The 15888-nt window shown below is 47.1% G+C and overlaps 2 protein-coding genes across 2 annotated transcripts; both read left to right on the top strand.

Annotated features, from left to right (window-relative positions):
• Positions 1 to 5435: 5435 nt before the first annotated feature.
• Positions 5436 to 9287, top strand: LOC101764302 (heat shock cognate 70 kDa protein 2). The gene is made up of 2 exons (XM_004981194.4): positions 5436 to 5779; positions 7300 to 9287. The coding sequence occupies exons 1-2, from the start codon at positions 5563 to 5565 to the stop codon at positions 9027 to 9029; spliced, it is 1947 nt and encodes a 648-aa protein (XP_004981251.1). The 5' UTR covers positions 5436 to 5562; the 3' UTR covers positions 9030 to 9287.
• A 3299-nt stretch (positions 9288 to 12586) lies between these two features.
• Positions 12587 to 15438, top strand: LOC101763896 (dof zinc finger protein DOF2.4). Its single transcript, XM_004981193.2, has 2 exons — positions 12587 to 13489; positions 13781 to 15438. The coding sequence occupies exons 1-2, from the start codon at positions 13421 to 13423 to the stop codon at positions 14954 to 14956; spliced, it is 1245 nt and encodes a 414-aa protein (XP_004981250.1). The 5' UTR covers positions 12587 to 13420; the 3' UTR covers positions 14957 to 15438.
• Positions 15439 to 15888: the final 450 nt, after the last annotated feature.

Genomic DNA, 15888 nt, shown 5'->3' with positions numbered 1-15888 from the left:
CTAGTGCCAACACCAAACTTGTAAGATTCATCGAAACGGTTCTCGTTGATGAAAATGTCCTTCCAACTATCTCTGTTCTTCAAAGTATCTCCGCTTATTGTAAGCTATGTCACGTTGACTTCTTCATGGTCTTCAATGATAAACGTATAGTCCATGTTAAAGAAAACTTTCTTGAAGATTGCACTTCTGAATATTGAAAAGTAAGTCTTTTTTAGCCTCACAGTCTGTCAAGATATATATGCATATAAAGGTCAATACAAGTTCACACTATCCGATTCTACGACTAAACATCAAATTGATATTAGTATGCCATGAATATTGTTAAGAAATCAGCACCCCCGACCATGACACTGACTTTCTAGAAGTGGCATCAATACCACTTCTTCTGTAGACCTTATATCCACACTACTCCGTGGACCCTATACCCACACTACTCCAAGGAGACCTTCACCCCGACACAAACACGGGAGATCAACTTTCTACAAGGGAACTCAAACATTTATTCACTACTTAACTTGATACAAGACTCACTCTTATACTCTTTATGTGGCTATCCTACCACACTCTACTCATGCCATCCAATAGGATGTCACTCAACTCTCAATGGTGGCTACCTATGCCATCTCCAAATGGCATATACTTGTCATGGTTGGCATGGTTACCTTGGTGTGGAGGGCACCCCTATCTATAGTAGTTCACGGCTCATGTCGTATTGCCATGTGGCAACTTTCCACACACTTCTTTACAAAATATCTAACTCTAAAATTTTCTTTTATTCTTATCTAATTCTCTACCATGCAAAATATCTAGATTCTAGAGTATTCCACACTTCACCATGAAGCATGACAACTACGACTTCTCCATGCTCTCCAGTTTTCTAGAACCTTCTTACCTTACCATGATCTTATCTTTATGCATGTCAAAGTTATTCTCTTGTGATTTCCACAATCTTTTAAAATGTTCCAAATATGCATTCTATCCACGAGTGGTGCCTCATCATAGCACCGGCAGCTGGGTGCCAACATCCAGCACCGCTCGCCCGCGTGCCGCGGACAAGCTGTTGTCAGCCTCGAGCTCCGCGTCGCCTCGCCTCTCCCGCCATGCTATGGTGGCGCACTCGCATCGAGACCTACGACGCGCACCTCAAGGCATCTCCAATGGTCTAGCTTAGAGCTAGCTGAACCAAATTATTACTCCTTGAATAGTACAAAACGTATAAGACTAGCGTGGAGTGAAGACCTAGTCTTGCTCGCTTTTCGACGTAGCTTTATCTCACAACACAACCTTCAATGTTGTTTTATACATGGGAACACCCTCAGCCGCGACGCCCTCCCATAAAAAAACGTATCATGTTTTTTTAGACCTCCCCACCTTTTATTTATTCAAAGTTACTGGAGTACGAATTACAAACATCATCCGATGGTGTTAGAAACCACAAATGTCTACCGACCTGACTATAAATCGAGCTCCTGGCCAGCGCATGTGCATCAATGTTGGACCTTCTGCTTTCATGCACAACTTCAACAGCTTCGAATTTTCCTCTCCCTGCATTGATCTTCCGGATGATCTGTCCATAGCTGCCCATGTCAGCCCCTTGGAGATTCTTGATGACACTAGCACAATCACTCGCCAACCTGAATTTCTGAATGAGTAGGTCGCTTGTTAACACTAGGCCTTCCCTGCATGCTAGCGCTTCTGCTATCTCGGCATCTGTGACCCCCTTCAGTCTCACAGCTGATGCTCCAACAAAAGCGCCAATAGCACTTTGCGCCACTGCCGCCGTGTTTGAGTTTTTGGACATGGCATCATCAACATTGATTTTAGCAAAACCATGTGGAAGGGTATCCACTTTGGAATCTGAATCTGTACCGGTTGTTGTTGCGACTTTGGGCTTGATTTTAACATCTCCAATTATGTTATAGACCATTCCACAAAACAATGTGTCGACAGTGGACTTTGGAATATATTCTCATGAATTGCCTTGTGCTGTGCATACCACACTGCCCACAATCTCACGACCACCCATATAAGTTTATCATATGGCAGTACCTCCATTATCTCCTTCAGCCAACCTCGGGCATCTTGATTCTGAGCCTGACCCAAAACTTCTATAATGTCATCATGTTCCAGTGCCCAGACACACCTGGACATATTGCACTCTAGCAATGAATGTCTCCATGAGTCCAAGGCTCCACAAAAACCGCAGCAACTGTTCGGAGCCATGTTCCTGTGGTGGCACACGTCACCTGTTGGGATAGAATGGTGAGCAAGCCTCCACAAGAACATGCGAATCTTTGATGGCATCTTGACCTTCCACGGGTCAGTCCATTCCTTCTCCACTGCGTGTGTATCCGACCTCCCAGCTATGCTATCCAACCAAGCTATTGTAGCTCCTTTGTTGCGTACCAACATTCTATAGGCAGATCTGACAGAGAAAACGCCAGTCCGCTCGTAATGCCATGCCTATAAATCATCCTTCGATCTAAGTTAAAAGGGATATTTGTGATAACTTCTATGTCCATCGGAGTGTAGAAAAGATTTAGCTTGTGGCAGTTCCAAGTCCTCGATGTTTGATCAATGAGATCACCGACTAGCTGCGAAGGATTATTTCCGATGCAACACACTGCGAAGGATTATTTCCGATGCAACACATAGAAAGTAACATGCAGTCCATTGGCAGCCAATTCATGCTTCAAATATGTGTTTCCTCGCCATTGCCAATCCTACGGATGATCCCTTGCTTGAGTACCTCTTTGCCATCAATAATTGCTCGCCACACCCTTGATGGTGGCTCACATACTTCAGCATCCAAGAAATCTCCATCAGGAAAGTAGACCGCTTTAAGGATTCGTGCACTAAGTGAACCTGGCTCTTGCATAATTCTCCAAGCTTGTCTCGCTAGCAACGCTAAATTAAACATTTCAATGTCCATAAACCCTAGGCCACCTACGCATTTAGGTTTAGTTATGTCATCCCATGCTATCTAGCGTGTCCTACGCTTCCCTTCCTTACTCCCCCACCAAAAGCTTTGAAGCGGCCTATCGATATGTTTGCACAGTCCTCTCGGGAGATTGAAGCAAGACATGGAGTAGGTCGGTATAGCTTGGGCTACTACTTTGATCCACACTTCTTTCCTTCCTGATGATAACGTCTGCTCCATCCAGCCCTGCACTCACTTCCACACTCAATCCTTCAGGTACTTAAATGCACCATTTGTTGAACTGCCTACATCGGTAAGCATATTTAGATATTTCTCACTTAGAGCTTCATTATTAACCTCCAGAATATTCTTTATTTCTGCTCTTAAGCTTCCTGAGCACCCCTTAGCAAAGTGTATAGATGACTTATCCATATTTACTTGCTACCCTGACGCCTTGCAGTGCACTTGTAACATGTTATTAACTTCCTCCGCACTCTCCCTATTCACTTTGAAGAACAGCAGGATGTCATCCACAAAGAGTAAGTGACTCACCACCGAAGCCGATGGAGCCACCTTAATGCCATTAAGTCGCATTAACTGAACTCGTGATTTTAACAGGCACGAAAGGCTCTCTGCTGCCAACAAAAAGAGGTAGGGCGAGATTGGATCCCCTTGATGAATACCCCTTGAGGGTTTAAAACCTTCCATCCGTTCACCATTGAAATGCACCGAGAATGAAACTGTGGTCACCATTCTCATAATTGACTCCACCCAGATTCGGTGAAAACCAAGCCGTATCATGACTGACCGTAGATAATCCCACTTTACTTGGTCCTAAGCTTTCCTCATGTCCAACCTTAGGGCACAACACCTACTATCTTGAGCTCGCTTCTTCTGCATAAAATGCATGCACTCATAAGCTGTAATGATATTATCTATGATCAGTCGCCCATGGGCAAAAGTAGACTGCTCTTTAGCTATAATTTTCGGCAATATTCTCCTCAATCTGTTTGTCAACACCTTGGAACCGATCTTGTATATCACATTGCAGAGGCTGATCGGTCGAAGCTGACCAAGCTCTTCTGGCTGACCCACCTTGGGAATTAATACAATGCAAGTATTATTTATGCTTGATAGATCATCTTCTCCCCGCAACACCCTTAAAACAACTGATGTTACTTCCTCACCACATAGATCCCAATGACGCTGGAAAAAATGTGCTGGAAAACTATCCGGCCCTGGTGCTTTGGTTGGAAACATTTGGAACAAAGCAACCTTAACTTCTTTCTCACTGAAAGACAGGAGTAACCGACTGTTCATCTCTGTTGTGAACTTAACTGGGACCGTGTCTAAAACATGTTCCATATCCTCCATCCCTTCCGATATATACAGATCCTTATAAAAGGCTGACACCATAATTCCCATCTCCTTCTCATTTTTTTTGTAAATTGACCATCTGGCTTCCGCAGCTTCACTATCTTATTCTTCTTTTTTCGTTGACTTGCTCCCAAGTGAAAAAACTTTGTATTCTTGTCACCAGCCGTAAGCCACAATATTCTCGAACGTTGTTGCAACATAATTTCCTCTCGATTGTGCAATTCAACAATTCTGTCCGATATCTTGATCTGTGCATGTGATGGGCCGGTTCTAGCTGGGTCAGATCGCAACCTCTCAAGGTCCTCATTTAGCTTCTTCAGCTCTTATCTAACATGGTTAGAAGACTGTGTTTCCCATGCACCGAGGCGTCCGGATACAACAGTTAGTTTTGCTTCCAGCTCCCTGAGCGTGCTCGCCGTGCCCTCACCCAGCCATGTCTGTGCTATCATAGGGAAAAAATCTTGATATGATTCCCACATTAGTTCATACCTGAATGCTTTCTTCTTCCGTCATCGTTGTCGGCAATCAGTATTACATCCCCACCTCAGCAAAATGGGATCATGATCTGAAAACGATGCCGTAAGTGACTTACTTGCGCCCACGGGAACCTCGTACACCATTCTTTAATTCTTTAGTGGCAAAAGCACGATCCAATCGCACACGACAGAACATCCTGCTCACCACCTTCTTTTCAAAAGTCCAGCTGCGCCCTTCGTAGCCAAGGTCATAAAGATCGCATATATCCCCCATCTCCGTGAACCCTTCAATCTGAGCACGACTGCGCTCTTGGACTCCATTATGCTCGGACCTGTGTAGGACTTCATTAAAATCACCTATACAAACCCAGGGTAAGGAAGATGTCGCTTTGATAAATTTGAGCATGTCCCATATCCTGTGATGTTCTGAGACCTGTGCCTCTCCATACACACATGTCAATCTTCGTGGATCACTCCCCTCCGTTACAATTGCATAAAAAAAAAGCGTATCACGTAGGTGGGAAAATATTAACGACCTCCGCAGCTACGGGCCCATTTACGGACTGGGCTCTGGTTGGGCCACTCTCCCCTCAAATTCGGAGGAGACCGAGACCAGGAAGGAGAGAGGACCCAGCGAAAGCCCTGTACAAATACCACCACCTCGCCGCCGTCGCCGCATCTCAAAACCTCAGCAGCAATCGCCTCTGCTCCAAGCGCAGCCGCGAGAACCCTAACCCTAGCAGCCTCAAGCTCACCTTTGACGCCGCTGCGAGCGATCTAGAGGCAGACATGGCGCCGACCAAGGGCGAGGGGCCGGCGATCGGCATCGACCTGGGCACCACGTACTCGTGCGTCGGCGTGTGGCAGCACGACCGCGTCGAGATCATCGCCAACGACCAGGGGAACCGTACCACGCCGTCGTACGTTGGGTTCACCGACTCCGAGCGCCTCATCGGCGATGCCGCGAAGAACCAGGTCGCCATGAACCCCATCAACACCGTCTTTGGTAAGCACGTCCCCTCCATTCCTCTGTTTTTTTATGCAATCCGCGTGGTCGAGTTTAATCTCGTGGTTATCTACATAATGTGGATTTTGTGTGGTAGATCCGTTTGTTGTGCTTGATCCATTGCTAGTTTTTTTTAGCTAAAAGCGAATTGTTTGGTGTGTCCGCTATGAGCTGTTTAAGTCTGCATAGATCTGATCTGGAATGCAGTTTCGTTTTCTAGTCTGTTCACATGACATATGATTGGATCTAGGAATTTCGTAAATTTGTCTGAAAAATGTACTATATTTGACTGTATTTTTACCGTGGATGATGTATTTTCCTTTATCACTACCTTTTACGTATTTGTTTGTTCACGTGTAGACTGCACATTTGTTTTTTCGGTTTGGAGATATTAAATCAATGGTAGATGTACATGTAGGGTTGACACATCCGCAAAATTGTCACTGCTCTTCTCTCGGCAATACAGAAACTGCTCTTGATCTTTGATGAATTGCTTTGTCATTGATCTATAAAAAACATGCATTTTACTTTATGTACAGTGTACAAAAGAGTTATTTTTATCTGTGCCTCGAGTTCCCATAGGACACTTATTTGCCACGCTATTGCTCTCTAGGACTTATTATGATTACACACACATGGATATGGTGTGTAACGACAAACTCGTGTCATAATGTGGCAAGGTGTATCTTTTGTATATCGTTTTCTAAGTCGTTGTATGGTCATAGGATTAACTTTGTTTTGTTTAAATAGGCCAATACTTTGCTAGCTCAGTGCTTTCTGTATCAGTCATAGCCCCTAAGTCATAGACAGTTTATTTGGAATTATTCACTGTGTTGCTGCAAGTTGGAGTTATTATAATTTTTGGCAGCTTCTGGACATTATCTAGTTACTAATAACTATATAGAATTCAGAGTGCGTGTTTGGAACTATTCTATATTTTATTCATGCACGGAAATGAAGTATAGCTTACCTTTTCTATGGCTATGTATAAGAGCATGACAACTTTGAGTGTGGGTTCTGTTATGCTTTATTAAGCTCTTCTGGGTCTGGATAATTTGTTTAAAGTTGCCAATTAAGTATGATCTTCAATTCGTCATGTATATCCGGTACTTCAATTATATAGCAATCTTTAATGCTGATGCTATTTTAGAAATTAAGTTGCACATCCAATCCCTATTCCCTAAGCCAAGTAGATATGTTCTCCATCACACAAGATGTTACTGTTAATGAATGCTCTTGTTATGTTGGTACCTTACATATTGTTCAAACTGTTTGAGGTATTATGATATCTTGCATCACCTGGTCCACTATATCTTTAGAAATTCAAAACAAATGAAGTAGTAATATTCTAATATTTTTTTTGAACCAACACCTTTTTTTTAATCTCTGACATTATCAATAGTGAAATTCGGTTTACTTTATGTCTTCGGGTAAGGCTGTAGGTATGGATATATCAGATTTATGAAATGTAACATTCAAATGATGATTCTGATTATGACTCTTTTTATGAAATTCTGCAGATGCTAAGCGTCTTATCGGCAGACGGTTTTCTGATGCTTCTGTCCAGAGTGACATTAAGATGTGGCCGTACAAGGTTATTCCTGGCCCAGGGGATAAGCCTATGATTGTAGTGCAGTACAAGGGTGAGGAGAAGCAGTTCTCTGCCGAAGAAATTTCTTCTATGGTTCTTATCAAGATGCGTGAGATTGCTGAAGCTTACCTTGGATTGACCATAAAGAATGCTGTGGTTACTGTTCCTGCTTACTTTAATGATTCCCAGAGGCAGGCAACTAAGGATGCTGGTGTTATTGCCGGGCTCAATGTCATGCGTATCATCAATGAGCCAACTGCTGCTGCAATTGCCTATGGTCTTGACAAGAAAGCTACTAGTGTTGGTGAGAAGAATGTCCTTATTTTTGACCTTGGTGGTGGCACTTTTGATGTTTCTCTCCTCACTATTGAGGAGGGTATATTTGAGGTGAAGGCCACAGCTGGTGACACTCACCTTGGTGGGGAGGACTTTGACAACCGCTTGGTGAACCACTTTGTCCAAGAGTTTAAGCGGAAAAACAAGAAGGATATCACTGGGAACCCCAGGGCTTTGAGAAGGCTTAGGACTTCATGTGAGAGGGCTAAGAGGACACTTTCTTCCACAGCGCAGACTACGATTGAAATTGATTCTCTCTACGAGGGCATTGATTTCTATTCCACCATCACAAGAGCCAGGTTTGAGGAACTTAACATGGACCTATTCAGGAAGTGCATGGAGCCTGTGGAGAAGTGCCTGAGGGATGCCAAGATGGATAAGAGCACTGTCCATGATGTTGTCCTTGTTGGTGGTTCGACTAGGATCCCCAAAGTCCAGCAGCTGCTGCAGGACTTCTTCAATGGAAAGGAACTTTGCAAGAGCATCAATCCTGATGAAGCTGTTGCCTATGGCGCTGCCGTTCAGGCTGCTATCCTTAGTGGTGAGGGCAATGAGAAGGTTCAGGACCTTCTCCTCCTCGATGTGACCCCACTGTCTCTTGGTCTTGAAACTGCCGGAGGAGTCATGACTGTCCTTATTCCAAGGAACACCACCATTCCAACCAAGAAAGAGCAGGTCTTCTCCACCTACTCGGATAACCAGCCTGGTGTGTTGATCCAGGTTTATGAGGGCGAGAGGACCCGGACCAGGGACAACAATCTCCTTGGGAAATTTGAGCTCTCTGGAATCCCCCCTGCTCCTAGGGGTGTCCCTCAGATCACTGTATGCTTTGACATCGATGCTAATGGTATTCTGAATGTCTCTGCTGAAGACAAGACGACTGGACAGAAGAACAAGATCACCATCACCAATGACAAGGGAAGGCTGAGCAAGGAGGACATTGAGAAGATGGTCCAGGATGCGGAGAAGTACAAGTCTGAGGATGAGGAGCACAAGAAGAAGGTTGAGGCCAAGAACTCCCTGGAGAACTATGCCTACAACATGAGGAACACCATCCAGGATGAAAAGATTGCTTCCAAGCTGCCAGCAGATGACAAGAAGAAGATTGAGGATGCTGTCGAGCAGGCGATCCAGTGGCTGGACAGCAACCAGCTTGCTGAGGTCGAAGAGTTCGAGGACAAGATGAAGGAGCTCGAAGGCCTCTGCAACCCCATCATCGCCAAGATGTACCAGGGCGCTGGAGCTGACATGGCTGGTGGTATGGAGGATGATGCTCCTGCTGCTCCTGGTGGTGCTGGCCCCAAGATTGAGGAAGTCGACTAAACTATTCCGGCCATCATTCTTCATCATACTAGTAAAAGAAGATCATAGGTCTTTTGTTGTTTCCAGCTTCAAGTGGCAATCATACCACTTGGGCTTATAATTATGTTAGGTGTACGTTGGTTATTGTTTACAGGGTTATGCGCGCGTTTTGAACAAATGCATGTCTTGGGTTTACATTGACCTAAATGCTGCTTTTGAGCTTGGGCATGTATTGACGCGTTTCAAAATATTTTATTCAGTATTCTGTTTCGGTGTCCATTGGTCCGTAGTTTGCTCTTTTTCTAAACATGATTCAGAATTAATTGCTTGCTGATGTTGCTTGAGTCGTTGTAGCTTCAATTTTGCTAATGAGATGCCGCACTTCATCCTGCTGAAGTGCTGGTAGTTATCTGCTTCGACGGTTGCTCCACCCATACCCTGGTGTCTGAAACTGCGAGTGGGAAGAAATAAGAATGTCGCCGTGTCTGATTCGTTTGGGATTTCTGTCGGCGGTGGCACTGTTTGCTGGTATGGAAGCACATGCCGGAGCTGGAGGTGGACCACCATGGGTACTCAGGTGCCAATTTTCTTTTAGTCGCCTCTGGATTAGTCTTGCAACCTCACAACCATCCCTTGCTAAACTTTGTTGTCGGCTGTGCTGGACGCACCATGCTCATGGCGTCGCCGATCGCCGATCATCACTGGAAACAAAGTGCCCTGGACGCCCATCCATGTGTAGATGTGTCTGGGTTACAGATACTTGTATACAAATATTCTAAACCAGGAGACCTCCGGCGAAGGATCTGGGTGGCACCGAGCGGTGTCGGGCGAAGAAAAGGAAAGTCGCATGAAACGGTGGCGATCTCTGGGCGCGCGCACAACCCCCGGCGCTGGCGGAACGCGTCGTCGTCTTTCGCTTTAATCGATCAGCTCGCGATCGTCAGCCATGATAGTGCAGGGCGAAAGCGGCGTCCCTCCGGCCCCCCTCCCTACACCTACATCCCCCTACGCGGCTAAGCAACTAAAGCGCTCGCTCGCTATACGTACTAATCATTATCGCCTCCGGCCCTGATCGCTTTAATCCTCGCCTGGCCTGGCCCCTGCTCAGCCAGCCTCCGATCACGCGTCGGCCGCTGCCTTCCTCGCCGGCCGGACACGGTGAAAAGAGGGGTGGTGCTGGTATGGTAAAGCGCGCGGGCGGGGCGGGGGCGGCCGGGCGCCTGCCGGTGGCTTTGGTTGCCGCGCTTTTCACCGGCAGTTGTTCTGGCCGGCGGTTGATGCGGAGCAGCAGGGGCCGGCCGGGGGGAAATTATTGCACCGATCCATGCCACTGTGCCGATGGGCGACGGCGAGTACTGATCGATCGATCAGTGGTGGTAGGCCAGCACGGCCAGGCGATCGATAGCTACGACGTACTAGCTGATTCATCGATCTATCAGTCTACATGTCACCCCGGCCACCATGGACAAGCTTTCTGCCTATGTCATTCTGCTGCGGTGGCCCAGGCACTTCTCATGCACTCTGATGCTTAGACGATGTTGCAGTAGGCCATGAACAGTAGTACGTGATGTCCGTGCGTGACTCCTGGCCTCCTGCAGTCCTGCTGCTACCAGCTGCTATAGCTTGACCTGTCTTCTTCCCTCGTGCACCCAGATTTTCACTACTGCTGCTGGTTAAATGCTGACTCACTTGCCGCTGAATTGCAGGGCAGTGTAGAGCTTTGTCTGCTAATATATAGCTTATTAATTAGTGCCTGGTGGATTCGCATTATTGCAAGCTAATCAATTGGTGATCCATAGGTTAATTAAGCAGCTTCGGCCAACCTACTACTGGTCCATTAGTTTGTGGTACGGTGATTGCTATATATGATGGATGGATGGATCGATCTCTTCGCCCCAAAGGAAACGCACTGATCGAGAGTTCAGGATTCAGTGCGCTACGGCCTTCAGGTGGAAGTTGAAGTGACTGGTAGCAGTAGTAGTGCACACACAATCTTCAGTGAACAAAAGCGGGGGCAGAATCTTGACTGCTAAAGCGACGCCGCCTCAAAGCTGAATGATGAAGCATTGTATATAGCAGCTCGACTAGTCATGCTCTTCTCTCCTAGTATAAACAAACACGGCGAGTAGTCAGGTATCATCGGCAGGTGTAGGTTCAACTTTTAATCTTTTATACACTTCGATTGCATTGATAGCCACCTCATTTTCGAATTTCGACACATAGCTAGAGATTGAGTAATAAGCTGTAAAAAAACCTTGTTCGTCTTGACTTGTAGCTAGCACCACAATTGGACATCATTCAGGTGAACTGAACTCTGAAGGTTCTCAGATCGCAATGCTAGCTGCATGCAAACATTCTAGCTTCTCCGCAGGAGCCTGATCTGCACTAGCTGCATGCGGCGTGCCTAGCTGGTAACTGCCGTTATTCTGTTCCAAACTGCATTCTGACACTGTGACCAGTTGCCCACTGCCTGATCGATACCCTGAATCTCTGAAAGGAGCAAGTAACTTAGCTACTCGCCAGTCCCCATGAACGAGTTCATCGATGAATGTGAAGGGTACACTTCTTAGATCCTAGTGCTACACTGACAAAAACCAATCGCTGCCTCATTCTGTCTAATCCCTCTATGCGAGCTGTTCAGTCATAGACAAGGAAAAGTGGGGTTTCATGTTAGTTTAATTGGTAGCTGGCGAGATAGCCAATTAGGAGAATATAATGATGACCTAATTATAAGACAGTGAGCACAAATCCCTTGTGCTCTCACCAATTTGGAGAAAAATAATGACACTGGGATGCACGAGTTGGGAGAATATATGAAAGGAAAGATTGCGCCGATTTGATTATTAAATTATGCCATGCATGGAAGTCACTTGGTTTCTAGTTATCGAAGGACCCCCTGACTAGAATAAAAACCTCGTGATCTGTCCAGATCTTGCACAACTCGAATGTGTAAAGCTCTATCATAGTGTTAGCAGTATACAAATGGCATGTTTGCTTAACTAGCTTTCCTAGCCTAGATCTACCAGAATTAGCCCACTCTAAATGCTTGCACTGAAATTACCCGGCGAGTACTTGTAAATTTAGCAAGCATACAACTACACATACTTATAGGCAGGAGGCAGGACAGATGTGTTCAAACAATCAACTACAGGAGATAGAAAGGACTAGTGGCTAGAAACTTGGAATCAATAACCATGTACTCTCAAACACTATTCCATGTTGTGCGAGCAAGCAAACAAACAAAAAAAAAATCGATCTGTATCTCTCGATCTCGACCTCTTCTTTTTCCACCTCTACTGCTGATCTGTACACATTGCACAAAGACCAGTGTAGACGTACTTTATTGCTTTCTCTGTCCATCCCTACGTACTTAAAGTTACCTGCTCATATACATATGACTACTGTCTAGCTATACTCGTCAACTTTGGTCCTTGGTTAGAGAGAGAGAGGGGAAAGAGAGAGAGAGAGAGAGAGGTAGAACAGGAATTCTACACCACCACTAGCCAAGAGTCCAAGAGAGGCTAGCAAGACTAACTTTACTACTGATTGATCTCTTTCATCAATATGGACATAAAGTTGCACCTGCACATACACTAGAATGGCCCCCTAGACAACTAGTATTGGTAGCTCATGTTGGTAACCTCTTGCTAGCTCCACATGTATACTTTTCAACCCCTTCTATGTGCTAGCTAATCAACCAGGGGAAAAAATGCAGAGAAAAACACAACAAGACAACAAGCCAGCCTTAGCTTCCAAATAGTAGTGCAACAGGGATCACCACCTCTCCCTGCTGCACCTGCACCTAGCTAGGGTTTCCAGCTTTCCTCATGCATAAAAACACAGGCACCCTTCTTTCTTCATGCTGATCTCTCCCACTGTCTTGCTGGCTGCACCCATCCATCCATCCATCCATCCATCCATCTCACACTCACACATCGATCCTTACGAGCTAAGCAACGCTCTTCTCCTTTGCCATCCCATATGTTTCACATCCAATATATATAATGCAAGCCCTCCACTAAGACCCAAAAAACAAAGGAGGAACAAACCCCATTCTTCTTTAATTTTATTCCACTCGCTTTCGCTCTCCCGGCGATCCCATCTCTTTCTCCCCAAGCTGCTTTATTTCTCCTCTTCTTCCTCTCCTGGCCCTTCTCTCTTCTTCGTCCCCGCTTCGCCGTCATTCCATTCCAGCTACCCAGCAGCGGCGTGTGGAGAGAGCTCCGTCTGCCTCCTGCTAGCTAGTGGATGTTATTCTCCGATCCACCACCTTTATTATCTCCCCATCCTTGCATGATCCCCTAAAGCGCCTATATACCCTTATCTCGCAAAGAAGCGAGGAGAGGAACAAACAAACCAGAAAAAGAGAAGCTCCCAAGTAGCAAAAGATCAAAAGAAATCAATTCTATACCATGGTCTTTTCTTCGGTTCCTGTCTACCTTGATCCACCCAATTGGAACCAGCACCAGCACCAGCAGCAGGTAAAAATTTCTCCCCAAATCGCTCGCTCCCTTCTTTTGCTCGCGCTTTTTTCGTTCCTCTCTTCGTTGGTCGTCATAGCTTAGCTTCTTCATCAAAAAAGCAAAGCCGCCGGGGGAGGGAAATGGGGAGGAAATATTCCTAGCTAGGCTCTTTTGAGAAATCTCTGGTTGAATATACCAGGCCATCTCTTTTGGTTTCGGTGATCTCTATCAATTTCGCCTCACCTTTCTCTTTAATCGCTTGCTGTGTGTTTGGCTCTTTGCATTGATTTGGAATGATGCTGCTTTCAGCAACAGCAAGCTCACCATGGCCAGCTTCCAAGTGGCGGCGGCGGCGTCGAGACGCATGCGCATCACCACCAGCAACACCAACACCACCAGCAACACCAACACCAACACCATCAGCTGCCGCCGATGCCACCTCCCGGAGCTCTCATGGCTCCTCGCCCTGACATGGAGACGATTGCGGTCGCTGCGAGTGGCGGCGGCGGGGGCGGCGGCGGCCCGACCGGCGGCTCCGCGGTGCGGCCGGGCTCCATGACGGAGCGGGCCAGGCTGGCCAAGATCCCGCAGCCGGAGCCGGGGCTCAAGTGCCCGCGCTGCGAGTCCACCAACACCAAGTTCTGCTACTTCAACAACTACTCGCTCTCGCAGCCGCGCCACTTCTGCAAGACGTGCCGTCGCTACTGGACCCGCGGTGGCGCGCTCCGGAACGTCCCCGTGGGCGGCGGCTGCCGCCGCAACAAGCGCACCAAGTCATCCAAGTCTAGCTCGTCGTCGGCCGCCGCCTCTGCTTCCGCCACGGGCGGCGGGACGTCGTCGTCCACCTCGTCCACCGCCACCGGCGGCAGCAGCGCCGCCGCCGCCGTCATGCCGCCCCAAGGGCAGCTGCCATTCCTGGCCTCGTTGCACCACCCTCTCGGTGGAGACCACTACAGCACTGGCGCCTCAAGGCTAGGGTTCCCTGGGCTGAGCTCACTGGACCCCGTGGACTACCAGCTCGGCGGCGCCGGCGGAGGCGGCGGTACCGCCATCGGGTTCGAGCAGTGGCGCCTGCCGCAGATACAGCAGTTCCCCTTCCTAAGCCGCCCCGACGCCGTGCCGCCGCCAATGTCCGGCATTTACCCGTTCGACGTGGAAGGCCACGGGGACCCCGCCGGCTTCGCCGGACAGATGCTGGGCGGCTCCAAGGTGCCCGGCTCAGCGGGGCTGATCACGCAGCTGGCATCGGTGAAGATGGAGGACAACCCGCCGTCCACGGCGATGACAAGCTTGCCGAGGGAGTTCCTTGGGCTCCCTGGGAACCTCCAATTCTGGGGTGGCGGCGGCAACGGTGGTGCAAGTGGCAACAATGGAGGCACTGCCAACACCGGCGGTGGAGGCGGTGGCAGTGGCGCTTCGGCTCCGGGCAGCAGCTGGGTGGACCTGTCAGGATTCAACTCCTCGTCGTCGGGGAACATACTGTGACGAGGCGCCCTGCATACTGGTTGCTGCACAAAAGGTAGCCCTATTTATGCAAAGCCCTGAAGCTTAATTTTTAGTCATGGCTTCTGAGAAAGTTCAACGAAGGAGTTGTGGTGCAAAGATTATAGGGGCTCGATCTCTGACAGTTAACGCCCGGCGATCGATGGAGCTGGGTGAATTGGTCTCTTCTCTATAATTGGTAGGCAATCAAAAATTAGTTTTTGTTGTTGAGTTTTTCTTTCTCGTTTCTACTTCTACCATCCGTGTTGTCGCTGCTGCTGTTCTTGTTCTAGGGGGTGCATTTCTATATTGTTGTCCGATCCATTTCAAGTCTATGTTGTAAACTTGTAATGCATGCATGTTGCTAGGTTTACTTACTAGCTTGGTGCGATGGTGCAAGGTGATAAGTATATATACCTATGAGAGTACTTGATCCAAGAGATTGAGCCGATCAACCCGTATCTATTCGAGCTAATTTGCAGTAATGGTTACTTGTGACTTAATGATTCATATGTGCCTTATTGTAGTATATACTGCGTACGAGTGTGGCATGCAGCAATGCATTGGTCTAGTGCCTATATGCATTCATGCTTGCAGCTAGATCTATAGTATGTGATGTCTACGTCATGAAAGTGTACCATGCATGCGAGGGAACACAGCATGGTGCATTCAATTGCACCTATCATTTGGAAATGAATAAGGTCGTGATCCATGACAAAATTCACCATATATGCATCAGCTAGTCTCTAGAGGTATAGATCTACTAGTGGTTTAGATGATGGAGGGACAGATTGCAGGTACTTCTTGAGTAATCATATACACTCCCATTAGTAGTAGTATTGTACTAGTAGTTAGTTAGTTAGGGGGTGTTTGATACCAGGTGCTAAATTTTAGCTATGTTACATTGGATGTTCGGATGCTAATTAGGAGGACTA

The sequence above is a fragment of the Setaria italica genome, chromosome IX, assembly GCF_000263155.2.
Source record: "Setaria italica strain Yugu1 chromosome IX, Setaria_italica_v2.0, whole genome shotgun sequence".
In the NCBI taxonomy this organism is placed as follows: domain Eukaryota; kingdom Viridiplantae; phylum Streptophyta; class Magnoliopsida; order Poales; family Poaceae; genus Setaria; species Setaria italica.
This window is presented reverse-complemented; position numbering and strand designations above follow the sequence as displayed.

What these genes read in the sequence shown, in the direction of transcription:
- LOC101764302 (XM_004981194.4), top strand. Translation starts at nt 5,563, where the DNA reads ATGGCGCCGACCAAGGGCGAGGGGCCGGCGATCGGCATCGACCTGGGC. An exon ending in CCCCATCAACACCGTCTTTG is followed by an intron (nt 5,780 to 7,299) that starts GTAAGCACGTCC and finishes GAAATTCTGCAG; the next exon opens with ATGCTAAGCGTCTTATCGGC.
- LOC101763896 (XM_004981193.2), top strand. Translation starts at nt 13,421, where the DNA reads ATGGTCTTTTCTTCGGTTCCTGTCTACCTTGATCCACCCAATTGGAAC. An exon ending in AGCACCAGCACCAGCAGCAG is followed by an intron (nt 13,490 to 13,780) that starts GTAAAAATTTCT and finishes TGCTGCTTTCAG; the next exon opens with CAACAGCAAGCTCACCATGG.